General features: G+C 39.2%; 1 protein-coding gene across 2 annotated transcripts in view; it reads left to right on the top strand.

Annotated features, from left to right (window-relative positions):
* Positions 1 to 14,804, top strand: part of ATPAF1 (ATP synthase mitochondrial F1 complex assembly factor 1) — a 31,557-nt gene that overhangs the window by 2,994 nt on the left and 13,759 nt on the right. For both annotated transcript variants that reach the window (XM_011978032.1, XM_011978033.1), the window contains 4 exons: positions 3,582 to 3,632; positions 4,141 to 4,203; positions 8,569 to 8,619; positions 9,812 to 9,859. In XM_011978032.1, coding sequence (XP_011833422.1) covers positions 3,582 to 3,632; positions 4,141 to 4,203; positions 8,569 to 8,619; positions 9,812 to 9,859 — 213 coding nt within the window. The remainder of the gene's footprint in view (positions 1 to 3,581; positions 3,633 to 4,140; positions 4,204 to 8,568; positions 8,620 to 9,811; positions 9,860 to 14,804) is intronic.

The following is a 14,804-nucleotide window of genomic DNA, read 5'->3' as shown; positions in this document are numbered from 1 at the left end:
AGGAGAATGGCGTGAACCCGGGAGGCAGAGCTTGCAGTGAGCCGAGATCGCGCCACTGCACTCCAGCCTGGGCGACAGAGCAAGACTCCGTCTTAAAATTAAAAAAAAAAAAAAAAAATTGACTTTATGATAAAATGCAGAATATGTAAAGATTTAATTTAAATTATGGCAGCTCTTAGGTAAATATTCACTTGCTGTCTTCTTTATCTAGCTAGATAGAGGAATGCTAACAGCTAACACATGTTCTCCATTCCCACAGTCTTGTCTTTACTACTTTGAGTCATTGGTTCCCAACCACATGGGACTCAACATCCCCCTTCGATAATACATTTTTTAAAAATTCTCCCTTTTCTACCCTGAAATAAAACAATAGATAAGTAAAAATATAACCTACCTGTATGTATAACCTCAGGTGGGAAAATCAATATAATGCCCTAACCATAATATAAAGGAAAGCATTTTTTAACAAAATACATATTTTAGCATGTAAATATTAGGGCACGACTACACTGTGAGACCTAACGTAGTCATGAGGTGCTTCCACCTACTTGTGAAATAACCACGAACATGTAAGCAGCAAATACTGACTGGCAAATGGGTGTTATGTTGATAATTATAAAAACTCTAAAACCACCGGGCGTGTTGGCTCACACGTGTAATCCTAGCACTTTGGGAGGCTGAGGCGGCAGATCACTTGAGGTCAGGAGTTCGAGACCAGCCTGGGCAACATGGTGAAACCCCATCCCTACTAAAATGCAAAAGAAAAATTAGCCAGGCATGGTAGCTGTAATCCCAGCTACTCAGGAGGCTGAGGTAGGAGAATTGCTTGAACCCAGGAGGCGGAGGTTGCAGTGAGTGGAGATTGTGCTACTGCACTCCAACCTGGGTGACAGAGCGAGACTTCGTCTCCAAAAAAAAAAAAAAAATTCCAGGCCAGGCACGGTGGCTCACGCGTGTAATCCCAGCACTTTGGGAGGTCAAGGCAGGTGGATCACAAAGTCAGGAGATCGAGACCATCCCAGCTAACACTGTGAAATCCCATCTCTACTAAAAAAATACAAAAACTTAGCCAGGCATGGTGGCGGGCACCTGTAGTCCCAGCTACTCAGGAGGCTGAGGCAGGAGAATGGCATGAACCTGGGAGGCAGAGCTTACAGTGAGCCGAGATCGCACCACTGCACTCCAGCCCAGGTGACAAAGTGAGACTCCAACTCAAAAAAAAAAAAGAAAACCTCCAAAACCACAAGCAGTGTTGTTATCAGTGACCTATGATTCCACAATCACAATGTAGAATCTTTCAAGTTATATAGTAGTTGCATTTCTGGAAATTTTAGTATTTATTAAAGCTGTGTTAAAAAAAAAAAAGGTTCTAGGCCTAAGTAATTATAAATATTGAAATATTATAGGTATTTTCACCTGCAAGAATGTCTGGCTAGACATTGAAAAGTTGTACAGGATGAGGGAAAGTTTTTTATTATGTAGGACTCATCTCATTTGGCACCCCTCCCATAATGCAGATATCAATATCCAGTAAACTTCTATGATAACCATAAAATTATCCGCACAGATTTCCAAAGCATGCATAGTAGGGAAGTAAAGCACCCATTTAAAGTTCGTATTAAATGTTTCTGATTTTTGGCATGTAGCTTCAACTGCTTTAATTACCTTATTTCATCAATTCTAAAGCTCACTCTTATTTTTCTCATTTTAACATCGCTAAAATTGTCTTATAATTGATGTGACAGGAAAGTATTGTGCTATTTAATTGGCATCATTTTCTGATGCATAAAATAATAGTGCATCTTAAGATATGATGTCTTAGATTTGATAAAATGCAATACGCTTATACTTAGGGCTTAAATTTTTTATTTCTGTAAGTGAAAATGGGTACAAATAATGGATTGGATAGACATTGTGTAAAAACCAATACGTGAGGCTTCATGATTGAAAGGTGAAAGCAGCTGTGCAATTGGAGGTTTTGTTTTGTTTTTGTTTTGTTTTCATGGTACACCTGAGAATGAGTGGTATGGAAATGAAATTCTCATCGGGCGCGGTGGCTCACGCCTGTAGTCCCAACACTTTGGGAGGCCGAAGCGGGCAGATCACTTGAGGCCAGTAGTCAAGACCAGCCTGGCCAACGTGGTGAAACCCCATCTCTACTGAAAATACAAAAAATTAGCCAGGCATGGTGGCACATGCCTGTAGACCCAGCTACTTGGGAGGCTGAGGTGGGAGAATCACTTGCACCTGGGAGGCAGAGGTTGCAATGAGCTGACATTGAGCCACTGCACTCCAACCTAGGCAACAGAGCAAGACCCTGTCTCAAAAGAAAAAAAGAAAGACAGAAAATGAAATTAACTCCTTTTCAGATGGCTTACATATGAAGGAACGGTTACACCCGGATGTTGTCAGTGTATAGGTGCATGACCAAAAAAACTAAAGTGTGTTCAACAGGCTTTTCTCTGATCTGTGGGTACAGGTTCTGTGACCATCATTTATGAAAAGTGTGGATTAATTAAAGCACAGTGACTAAAGGCAAGGTTTTATGCAGAAAGTGTTTTCCAGCCTCAGAATCCCAGGTGTAGAATGTACTTCTGAGAAGCACAGCCTTGAGTGGAAGACTCAGAACAACCCATCCCTACTATCAGAAACAACTCAAAACAGGATTTACTGGCTATGACCTTTATGAGAGATAATGGCTAAGAGACAAAATAATCACTTTCAGTTGTTTTTGGCCTTTTTTGAAGGGAGTCTAATTTGATGGAGGAAACATTAAGATTGAACACTCAAAAAGACTCTAGTCTGCTGAGGATGCCTACCATCAAAGTGTTGTCAGAGATAAGCAGTATCCTTGGATAACACATCTTTCCATTTCTTACCACTTCTATGGTTCAGTGTGGAATAGGTCAGGACAGAGCACAGTAATCCCAAGCAGGCCTAATCCTGGGAAGAAATCCCTCATATCCACAGTGGCAGGTGGAGAATGGACTGTCAGTACTAGTAGATGATAGTTTACTGACAGAGAAATCTTATCTCTGAATATCAGAATCTTAGAGGAAAGTTGTTGTCTTATAAACAATAATTTTTATTTTTATTTCTTTTTATTTATTTATTTTATTTTGTTTTATGAGACAGAGTCTCACTCTGTTGCCTGGGCTAGAGTGCAGTGGCGTGATCTCAGCTCCCTGCATCCTCCGCCTCCCCGGTTCAAGCAGTTCTCCTGCCTCAGCCTCCCAAGTAGCTGGGATTACAAGCACCCGCCACTATGCCCAGCTTATTTTTTGTATTTTTAGTTGAGGCGGGGTTTCATCATGTTGGCCAGGCTGGTCTCAAACTCCTGACCTTGTGATTCTCCCGCCTCGGCCTCCCAAAGTGCTGGGATTACAGGCGTGAGCCACTGCGCCCAGCCAGCAATAATTTTTAAAGTAGTGTTAAATTTTTAGAACAATTATTATAAAAAGTGGAAAGAAGTGAGTTCTCACATGCAAAATTATTTAATGAGATTGGGTAACTCACCTAGTTTAGTGACCTTTGTTCTTATGAGTAAAGTGTAGATTAATATCTTGTCTTATATATTTCAGACAGATGCCTTGGGGAAACAGTCTGTGAAGAGAGGATTCACTAAGGACAAGGTAGGTTTCTAATTAAACAGAGGAAAAAAAGCTTGAAGTCATATGGTACATCTAGAACAAGAGGGTGCAAATTTGAACATAAGTACTGTGGTTCAATTATTTTGTGTAAGGTGATTTTCCATCTGTAAAAGTGAGAAATATTTCTATGAACTTTTGTGTCCTTGACCATGACCCCTAGCATAGCAGTTTAATTAAAAATAACAACAAAACTTTCTCCTCTTACCAGCTGCAAAGTGCCGCAGGACTCATTGGTAAGGGTGAAGCATTTGGGAAGTAGATGGCAACCTAATAGAAACTCTTCAGGAACAGAACTGTGAAAACCTGTCTAGGCTTGGGGGCTCACTTTCTCTGAGCATGTGGGTTTTCTTATACTTGTTTTCTGCTTTTGGAAATCTGTTTCACTGTCTTGATGTGTTTGCCACAGGCTTAGAGATAAGAGTTAAGCTGTTTTGTTTTGTTTTGTTTTGTTTTAATTATGTGTTAATTGGTTTTTATTTTCTCTCTGAAGACTCTCAGTTCAATCTTTAACATTGAGATGGTAAAAGAAAAGACTGCAGAAGAAATAAAACAGGTAATGAATGAAAATGGGCTGGCATGCTCTATGAAAATGTGAATTCTGTGAACCAAATCTGAGAGTACATCTTCTGACACCTCTTTCTAGCCATAATGAAAGGTGATAATAAAAGGCAAAAGTGATGAATTACTTGAAGAACAATGTCATAAGAAAACTTGTCTTCTTTGTAACTCTTATATGTCTAATCAACTTGTATTTCTACTTTCTTTTTCCTTCCTATAATCCACATCTCCTGTAACCCTCATCAGTACTTTATACCTGGATTACTGCACTACCTTTCCAAATAGGTTTCCCTGCTCCTATTTTTTCCACTCCACCCATAATATGCTCATCAACTGAGTCCTCTGAAACTTCTTCTTTCATTATGGAGAAGTATAGTGTATTGGTTTAAAAATACAGACTCTAGAACCAAGCTGCTGGTTTTAAGTCCTAGCTCTGCCACTTACTAGCTATAGGACTTGGACAAGTTAACTTATCTGGGCCCTAGTTTCCCTGTTTAATTAAAGTGGAGCAAATAATAGTACTTACCTCATAGAGTTATTTGGATAATTAAGTGAGTTAACATTTTTTATCACTTAGAACAGTCCCTGGCACAGAGTAAGTGCTATATTTATGTTTTTAAATAAGTGGGAAAAAAATATATTAGGAACCTGGTCACAAATGTTCAATGACTTCCTGTATTCCTTTTCTTGGCATTCGTAGCTCTCCATTATCAAAGGACTTTCTGCAGGAAGCTTTCTGAACACTTTCCTTCAAAGCACTCAAGAGCTATCCTGCCTGTTTGGTCATTTATATTTTTATACCTGTGATTCTTTTCTCTCTAATAAGCTATTTTTTTCCAGCATTCCTTATAGTTCCATGAATTATATATTAGGTAGATTGAAAGGATCAAAAGAATAATAAAAGCAGCATACTCTGTATCAGGTACAGATAATGCTTCATATGCATTATTTCATTAAATTCTTTTAACCACCCCGTGAAGTGGGTGCCATTATTCCCAGTTTACAATTGAGGAAACTGTGACTTAAAGAGATTATGTAACTTAGTCAGTGGTAGAGCTGAGACTCAAACCCATGTCTATTTGACTCTGCATCATATTCCCAGAACTGGAAGTTGTGCTAGTTACCATGGGTTTCCTTTGGATGCTGTATCATTTATTTTAGCACACATTTAATGCATACCAATTAAATGTCAGACTTTGTGCCAGATACAGAGATAAATGAGAGAATCCTCATCCCCAAGGAGTTTTAGCCTCCACAAAACGGATCAGATCAGCACAGGGTTCTTTCTGTTAATAGAGGCATATGCAAAGTGTCAGGGAGAACTCAGGCTGTGCCTTTGGGAAGAAGTGCCAAAGGAACATGGACACTTTAGGGGAAAATTAAATAAAAGTAATCAGAATATGGGCTGGGCACAGTGGCTCACGCCTGTAATCCCAGCACTTTTGGAGGCCGAGGCGGGTGGATCATGAGGTCAGGAGATTGAGACCATCCTGGCTAACTCGGTGAAACCCCGTCTCTACAAAAAATTAGCCGGGCATGGTGGCAGGTGCCTGTAGTCCCAGTTACTCAGGAGGCTGAGGCAGGAGAATGGCATGAACCCGGGAGGCGGAGCTTGCAGTGAGCCAAGATTGCACCATTGCACTCCAGCCTGGGCGACAGAGTAAGACTCTGTTTCAAAAAATAAATAAATAAATAAATAATCAGAATATGCTGTCCTTAAAATGAGAAGACAGTGTTTTGACATGCAAAAAAAGAAAAGGTAAAGCAACCTTATGCCACATTGAAAGTAGTTTCCATAGGTCCTAGGAGTTAATAGTCCTTTTGTGCTCTGTGTTGATTAGATGGATCACACTTTGATTAGTATCTTCCACTGGGGCCCCATATTTTAACAGAAATGTTGACCAAAGCAGACCAACTCTAAAGGAAGTTGACCCATTCTTCAACACTAGCTCACTGTGGTGTCACCTTGGTTATGATGCCCTCCTCTACTTCTATGCCTTTGTTAGTGTTGTCGTTCTCTGCTTCAAATGTGTCTCTTACCTCCTTCTCCTGCCTTACCTGTTATCTTCCCAGCATCCTTATTTCCCTACTAACTCCTAATCATTCTTCAGGATACAGTTCAAGTGTCCCTTCCTCTGGCACTTTTCCCTGCCCTGGGTTACTCTTTTATATTACATATTTCTTATTATGTCACAATCATCTGTCATTCAACCAACATTTTTGAGTACTTTTTGGGTTGCAAGGCATTGGTGACAACACAGCAGATACCTGCCTACAGGGGGCTTGCAAACTAGTGAGGGAAATAGATCCAGATGCAAATGATCTTATTATGAAGTAGCATATCCTAGACATCTTAAGAGAGGTATAAAATATGAAAGCAAGGGGGAGGAAATAAATAAAATAGAAAAGCAACTCATAGGAAAACTTCTGACTGTAATATCAAGGGAGACTACATGGAAGAAGAAGCATATAGGCTCAGCTTCAGAGGACAGGAAGAATTTGGGAGGTCAGAGGTAGGAAAGAAAGGCTTTCTAGTCAGAGCCAATAACATGTAAAAAGGCATGGGAAGGCAAAAAAAAAATGGTAGTAAAAAATAAGAATACGGACCATCTATATGATGTTAATGGTAAATAATAAAAAGACACAATATTGCATATATGCTACATCTATGTATACTGTAAAAGAAAAATTCTTAAGACATACTGGAAAGAAAATAACAGTGGTCTTTGTTAGGGTGGTACGACTATGGGCATTTTTTCCTTTTCCCTATTTTCTAATTTTCAAATTTTATTATATAATTTTTTTATTCCCTACTTTTTGGTATTTGCATCATGAAGGTCAACTGTACCTTCCTTGTTCTTTAGTGCCAAGCAGAGGTAGGACTTCTGATTGGTGCATACCATAGATCCAACAGACCTTATCTCTTCCACATGTAGAAGACTTTCTGGAAGCAGGATTTTAAGAGCTGCCTGTAACATGCCAATAATATCTAACATGGTTTTGCTGTGTCCCCACCCAAATCTTATCTTGAATTGTAGTTCCCATAATCCCCACATGTCATGGGAGGGACTCAGTGGGAGGTAATTGAATCATAGGGGCAGTTACCTCCATGCTGTTCCCATGATAGTGAGTTCTCATGAGATCTGATGGTTTTATAGAGGGCCTTTCCCCCTTTTGCTCCTTCTTCTTCCTGTCACCATGTGAAGGACGCGTTTGCTTCTCCTTCCCCCATGATTGTAAGATTCTTGAGGCCTTCCCAGCCCTGTGTAACGTGAGTCAATTAAACCTCTTTCCATTATAAATTACCCAGTCTCTGGATTAAGAAAATGTGGCACATTTACACCATGGACTATTATGCAGTCATAAGAAAGGATGAGTTCATGTCCTTTGCAGGGACATGGATGAAGGTGGAAACCATCATTCTCAGCAAACTATCACAAGGACAGAAAACCAAACACCACATGTTCTCACTCATAAGTGGGAGTTGAACAATGGAAACACATGGACACAGAGTGGGGAACATCACACACTGGGGCCTGTCGCGGGGTGGAGGGTTGGGAGAGGGATAGCACTGGGAGAAATACCTAATGTAAATGACAAGTTGATGGGTTCAGCAAACCACCATGGCACATGTATACCTATGTAACAAACCTGCACGTTGTGCACATGTACCCTAGAACTTGAAGTATAATAATAAAAATGATAATAAATAAATTGCCCAATCTCAGGTATATCTTTATTAGCAGTGTGAGAATGGACTAATACAATATCTAACAAAAGCTAACATTATTTGTCGTGTTTATTCTGTGACAGGTGCTGAGCTAAGCACAGACCTACATTATTTCAGCTAGTCGTGACAATTGTGTGAGGTTATTATTGCTATTTTATTGATATTATTTAGGGAGTTTTCAGTAATTTGCCCAAGGTAGTATAGCTAGTAAATGACTGGAACTGAGATTCACATCCAGGTCTGCCTGACTCTGAACCCTGAGCCCCAGTCCTGACTCTCTGGGAAGGCTCACAGTTGGCTGGGGAAGTGTGGGTTTGGGGAGGAAATAAAAATGTGAAAAAAAAGAAGTTGTCTATCACACACAACTTATTAAGAGGAATGATTTTTAAAGTCATAGAATCAGTTTCTCTGTCAGGAATTTGTTATTAAGAGTTACAGTTTAATCATCTATAAGAGTGGGTTGTATTAAATCTTTTTTGTAATGTGCTAGTAATGAAAGCGTTACATTGGGTTTTTCCTCTCTGTTATCAAATAGCATATTCCTCTGAACAATGAAAGCTGTCACCATTTCTTGGCACATGTTGAAAAGATTACCCACATGTCACAGACACCCCTCTCTTTTCTGTACAGATTTGGCAGCAATATTTTGCAGCAAAAGATACAGTCTACGCAGTTATTCCTGTAAGTAGTTTGGAGGGGGAAATGAAAGTGTTACAACATGAAAGTCAGTTCTCTAACCTTAGCAGGCAGTTGCCTTTACTTTTCCTATGTTTATTGCCTCTTGAGAAGCTGCATTTTACAGCCCTGAGAGTTTTTATTATGCCCTGAGCACCAGAGATTGGAAGCTCCATATGGTATATTTATGGCTCTTGTTTTCCTTCTTTCTACTTTAGAAATGTCTCTGAGTCAAGTCTCTGACAAGGGAGCGTGGTATAAGTTCATGTTGCTGAGTAATTTCCAGATCTTTTTTTTCTTACTGATGTTTTCCAACCAAGCTGTTGGAATTTAAGACAGGGCCTGTAGCATAGCTTTTTTCCCTTCTTGCCTATAAGCGACCTATGCCTGAGCTGAGTTGGAGGCTCTTCCTAGTCTTTCTCTGGCGAATATTCCCCTTAGCAAGTGGCATTTTCTTGGTCTTTCCCTTCTTGAAATTATTCTTAGAGATGGTCACCATCTACTGCTTGACCATTAAGGTCTGTGACAGCGAAGGGATGCTGCTGGCTTCTCTGGTTTAATGTTTTGCTGGCCTCCACTATAATAAAGCATTTGAAGTAATGGATTATCAGCTAGTTCTTTAATTGCTTTTCCCTGAAGGAGGGGTGGGGGCTTAGGTTAAGTTTCTATCAAGCACACAAAGGTATACAGAGATTATATGAGTAAATGTAAGATTAAGGAGGAAAACATATAGATGGAGGATAAAGCCAGGCCTTTTGGTAGTTATGATGGTATCACTATCTTTTTTTTTAATCTCTCATATATGTATACCCTTATGCTACATGAATTCAACAGCCAGAAGAGTCTTCTCTTTTGTGATGTTTTAGATCTCTGATACTGACTCATTGTTTGAACAGGCCTTCTCAGCTCTCCCTCAAACTGACTTGGTGACTTGATGTCTCTGACACTTGTTAAAGTTCCCTGGAGCGTTTGGAGCATTGGTGCACCTAGTCTTTACACATAATTCTGACAATGAACAGCAAAACAGACGTCTGGTTTTTCCTGTCTTTCTGTCATAAGAGTGATTTGAAAATAATGACACTTAAAAGACTGTTTTAGTTGTATTATAATTCTAGAATTCAGTCTTGATGAATTTACATGTGATTGTGGCCTTTTGTGTTTTTTGTGTAGGTTAACTTTATTCTTTTCCAACCTGCAGGCAGAAAAGTTTGATTTGATCTGGAACCGGGCTCAGTCCTGTCCAACAGTAAGTTTCTGGTGGTCATGTAAGGGTTGCTTATCAATGTTGCCAAACAAGTATTTTCCAACCAATCACATCATATTCCATACTGTCTCACATGTTTTAGTGCTCTGTTTACTTAATAAAGATGCTCACATGTTGATTGTACTAATAAGTGACATTTTCAGCCTTATGAAATCATGTGGGTTTGGCCCAGTAAGCGTCTGGCTTTTTAGCTCCCTACCACATCAGCCCTTTCTGATGCAGATCTTAATCTATCAGTACAAGTGCATTTTGGAAGACATCTGAGACCTTAATCTTTTCAACTTTTTTTTTTTTGCTTTTATTATTATTTTTAATTGACATAATTATACATATTTATGGGGTACAGTGTGATATTTCAATACATGTGTGCAGTGTGTAATGATCAAATCATAATAATTAGCACATCTGTCACCTCAAACATTTATCATTTCATTGTATTGGTAACATTCAGAATCCATTCTTCTAGCCACTTGAAAATATACAATAAACTGTTGTTAATTATAGTAATCTATAGCACCATAGAATACTAGAACATATTTCTCCCATCTAGCTCTACTTTTTATCCCTTAACCAACCTTTGGCTATTCCCTCCTCTAGTAACCACTGTTCTGCTCTCTACTTCTATGAGATTAGGTTTTTTAGTTTTTTTTTTTTAGCTTCCAGCATACGAGTGAGAACATGTGGTATTTGTCTTTCTGTGCCTGGCTTAGTTCACTTAACGTAACGTTCTTCAAGCTCATCCATGTTGTCACAAATGACAGAATTTGTTTTTTTTGTGTATGGCTAAATAGTATCCCATTGTGTATAGACACCACATTTTCTTTATCCTTTCATTTGTTGATGGACAGTTAGGTTGATTCCATATCTTGGCTATTGTGAATAGTGCTGTAGTAAACATGGGAGTGCAGATATCTCTTCAACATACTGATTTCCTTTCCTTTGGATATATATCCAGTAGTGGGAATGATGGATCATGTGGTAATTCTCTTTTTAGTTTTTTTGAGGAATCTTTATAATGTTTTCCATAATGGCTATACTAATTGACGTTCCACCAACAGTATATAAAAGTTCCTTTTTCTCCACATCTTCACCAGCTTTTTTTTTTTTTTTTTTTTTTTTCATTTAGAGATGAGGTCTTACCGTGTTGCCCAGGATGGCCTTCAACTCCTGGCCTCAAATGACCCTCCCAACTCAGATTCCCAAAGTACTGGGATTACAGGTTGTCTTTTTTTTTTTTCATAATAGCTGTTCAAACTGGGCTGAGATGCCAGTTTTATTGGCAGTTTTCCTCACCGTTTTGGCTATGCTATCCTGGTAATATGTGCCTAAAAGGAATGAAGAGGTTGTAGCTGAAATACTGAGCTGTCAGAAGGCCTAAGGGAAAAGGAGTAGGTGGGATGGACCAGCTAACTTGGTATCAGTAATGATTTCTCAGGTTTTCAAAACATTTTTGGAAACATTGCTGAAAACAGAGAATACCTAAGTAAGTGGAAATGATATATACCATATTCATGGATTGGATGGGTCAGCTTGTTACATTTTGTTTTGTTTTGTTTTTTGAGACAGGATGTTACATTGTTGCCCAGGCTGGAGTGCAGTGGTGTGATCATAGCTTACTGCAGCCTCAATCTCTTGGGCTCAAGCAATACCCCCACCTCAGCCTTCTAAGTTGCTGGGATTACAAACATGCACCCCCATGCTCAGCTAATTTTTTTTTTTATGTTTAGTAGAGACAAGATCTCACTTATGTTGCCAAGGCTGGTCTCAAATTCCTCAGCTCAAGCAATCCTCCTGCCTCAGCCTCCCAACGTGCTGGGATTACAGGTGTGAACCAAAGGCTACTTTGGTATTGTTAAGGTGTCACTTCTCTCCTAATTGGTCTCTAGATGAAATACAATACCATTCAAAACCCCATTAAGCATTTAAGAAATTGATGAGCTGGTTTTAAAATTTTACTTGGATATTTAAAGGACCTGAGATAGCTAAAACAATTTTGAAAAAGAACAAAGCTTGAGGACTTACATTTCCTGATTTCAAGACTTATTACAAAGATACAGTAATTAAAACAGTATGATATTGGCACAAAGATAGACATGTAGATTAATGGAACAGAGTAGAGTCCTGAAATAGACAAACATGTATGTGGTTAGTTGTTTTTCAACAAAGGTGTCAATAAATTAGAGAAAGGATAATCTTTTCAACAAATGCTGCTAAAACAATTGAAGATTGTGCACACACAAAAAAAGAACCTCTACTTTTACCTCACAGTGTATACAAAAATTAAAGTAGATCATAGAAGTAAATGTAACTGTTGTTTTTTTTTTTTTTTTTGGAGACGGCGCTTCCTTTGTCACCCAGGGTGCAATGTGGTATGATCTCAGCTCACTGCAACCTCCACCTCCCAGGTTCAAGCTATTCTCCTGCCTCAGCCTCCCAAGTAGCTGGGATTAGCCACCACTCTGGGCTAATTTTTCTGTTTTTAGTAGAGACAGTTTTTTTTTTTTTTTTTTTGAGTCAGAGTCTTCTTCTGTTGCCCAGGCTATAGTGCAGTGGCGTGATCCCTGCTCACTGCAGTCTCTGCCTCCCAGGTTCAAGCAATTCTTGAGCCTCAGCCTCCTGAGTAGCTGAAGTTACATGAGCCCACCACCACACCCAGCTAATTTTTATATTTTTAGTAGAGACAGGGTTTCACCATGTTGGCCAGGCTGGTCTCAAAACTCCTGACCTCAATTGATCCGCCTGCCTCAGCCTCCCAAAATGCTAAAATTACAGGCATGAGTCACCGCACCTGGCCCATAAATGTAAGTTGTAAAGGAAAATAAAAAGAAGAAATCTAAATTACCTTGGGTTTGACAAAGATGTCATAAGTACATTACAAAAAGCACAAACTATAAAAGAAAAAAATCACCTTGGGCAATATAGTGAGACTTTGTCTCTACAAAAAAAATTTTCAAGCACCTGTCATCCCAGCTGCTCAAGAGGCTGAGGTGGAAGGATCACTTGAGCCCTGGAGGTGGAGGTTATAGTGAGCCCAGACTGGACGACAGAGCAAGACCATGTCTCAAAACAATAAAAATAGGCCAGGTGTGGCGGCTCACCCTTGTAACCCCAGCACTTTGGGAGGCCAAGGTGGGTGCATCAGTTGAGGTCAGGAGTTCAAGACCAGCCTGACCAATATGGTTAAACCCCATCTCTACTAAAAATACAAAAATTAGCTAGGCATGGTGGTGTGTGCCTGTAATCTCAGCTACTCCAGAAGCTGAGGCATGAGAATCGCTTGAACCTGGGAGGTAGAGACTGCAGTGAGCCAAGGTCACACCACTGCACTCCAGGCTGGGTCACAGAGTGAGACCTGTCTCAAAAAAAATATAATAAATAAATTAGATTTCATCAAAATTAAAGCATTCTATTTGCATACCCAAATAGCTTCTACATTCATAGCAACATTAGTCACAATAGCCAAAAAGCATAAGCAGCTCAAGTTATATCAGAAACTCTTATAACTCAATAATAAGAGGACAGACAAATGGACAAAAGATTTGAACATTTTATCAAACAATGGCAGATAAGCACCTGAAAATATACTTGACAGCATTAGTCATAATGGGAATCCAAATTACAACCACAGTGAGATACCATTAGAATGATTAAAATTTCAAAAACTGATCATACCAAGTGTTGGTAAGAATGTGGCACACCTGGAACTCTCCTATACTGCTGGTCATATTGCAAAATGGTACAACCACTTTAGAAAATAGTTTGGTGGTTTCTTTAAAAATTAAGCATACACCTGCCATACTAACTAGCCATTCCATTTCTAGATATTTTCCCGAGAACTCAAAGCATATGTCCATAGAATGACTTGTGCACAAATGTTCAAGCAGCTTTATTTGTAACAACCAATGCTAGAAACAATTCAAATGTCTGTCACTAGTGCACAGGAATTGTGGAAAGAGAGAATGTGTGCATGTGTATGTGTGTGTGTGTGTGTATACATACACAATGGAATAATATTCAGCAGTAAAAAGGAATGAACTATTGATACATTCAACAACATGGTGTTTTGCAAAGGGGCCATATGTGCAAAACGACCCCCAAATGCTGAAGGAGCTGAGAAACCAAAGAAGGAGGCAGACAAATCCAATTTGTGGGTACGGGTTGATTTACTGGGGGAACTTACAGACAGAAGTGTGGTATTGAGTGGCTGCAAGACAGGTAGATCTCCACGCCACAACCAGACAGACCCAATATATCTTATGTCTTGGGGAAAGTATACATGCTCTGGAAGGAACATGTAGGTGGATACAGTCATCACCGCCTGTGATTTCTGCAACGGCATCAAGGATTGTTTTGGAAGAAACTTACAGTGAATAGATGTTTCTACATAAAGAGTAATACATCAGCTAGACATTTGGGAGGCATTCCTGGACTTGGGGTTAATCAGAAGTCACATGTTGGACTAGCATTTAAAATAAAGTCACTCTTGTTCCCACACATGAATAGATCATGAAACAATCATGCTTAGTGAAAGTAACCAAACCAAAAAAGTACTTATTCTGTGGTTCCATTTTTACAAAATTCTACAAATGCACACTAACCCATAGTGGCAGAAAGCACATCAGTGGTTGCTTAGGAACAGTGAGGGACAGGGAAGTATGAACTACAAAGGGCAAAGAAAACTTGGAAGTAATAACTATGTTCATTATGTTGATTTTTATTATGGTTTCACAATACACATATGTCAAACTCATCAAATGTATACTTTAAATATGTGCAATTTGTTGTATTTCAAGTGTACCTCAATAAAGCTCTAAAAAAGTATTTTCCCTAGCAAGGGATCATCTGTCAGGTAGGCACTAAGTTTATCTCATCTAATAATAAAAATTGGAGCCTGAGTGGTTGGCAATAAGAAGATAATTTGTGACTA

The sequence above is a fragment of the Mandrillus leucophaeus genome, unplaced genomic scaffold, assembly GCF_000951045.1.
Source record: "Mandrillus leucophaeus isolate KB7577 unplaced genomic scaffold, Mleu.le_1.0 Scaffold1878, whole genome shotgun sequence".
Taxonomy (NCBI): Eukaryota; Metazoa; Chordata; class Mammalia; order Primates; family Cercopithecidae; genus Mandrillus; species Mandrillus leucophaeus.
This window is presented reverse-complemented; position numbering and strand designations above follow the sequence as displayed.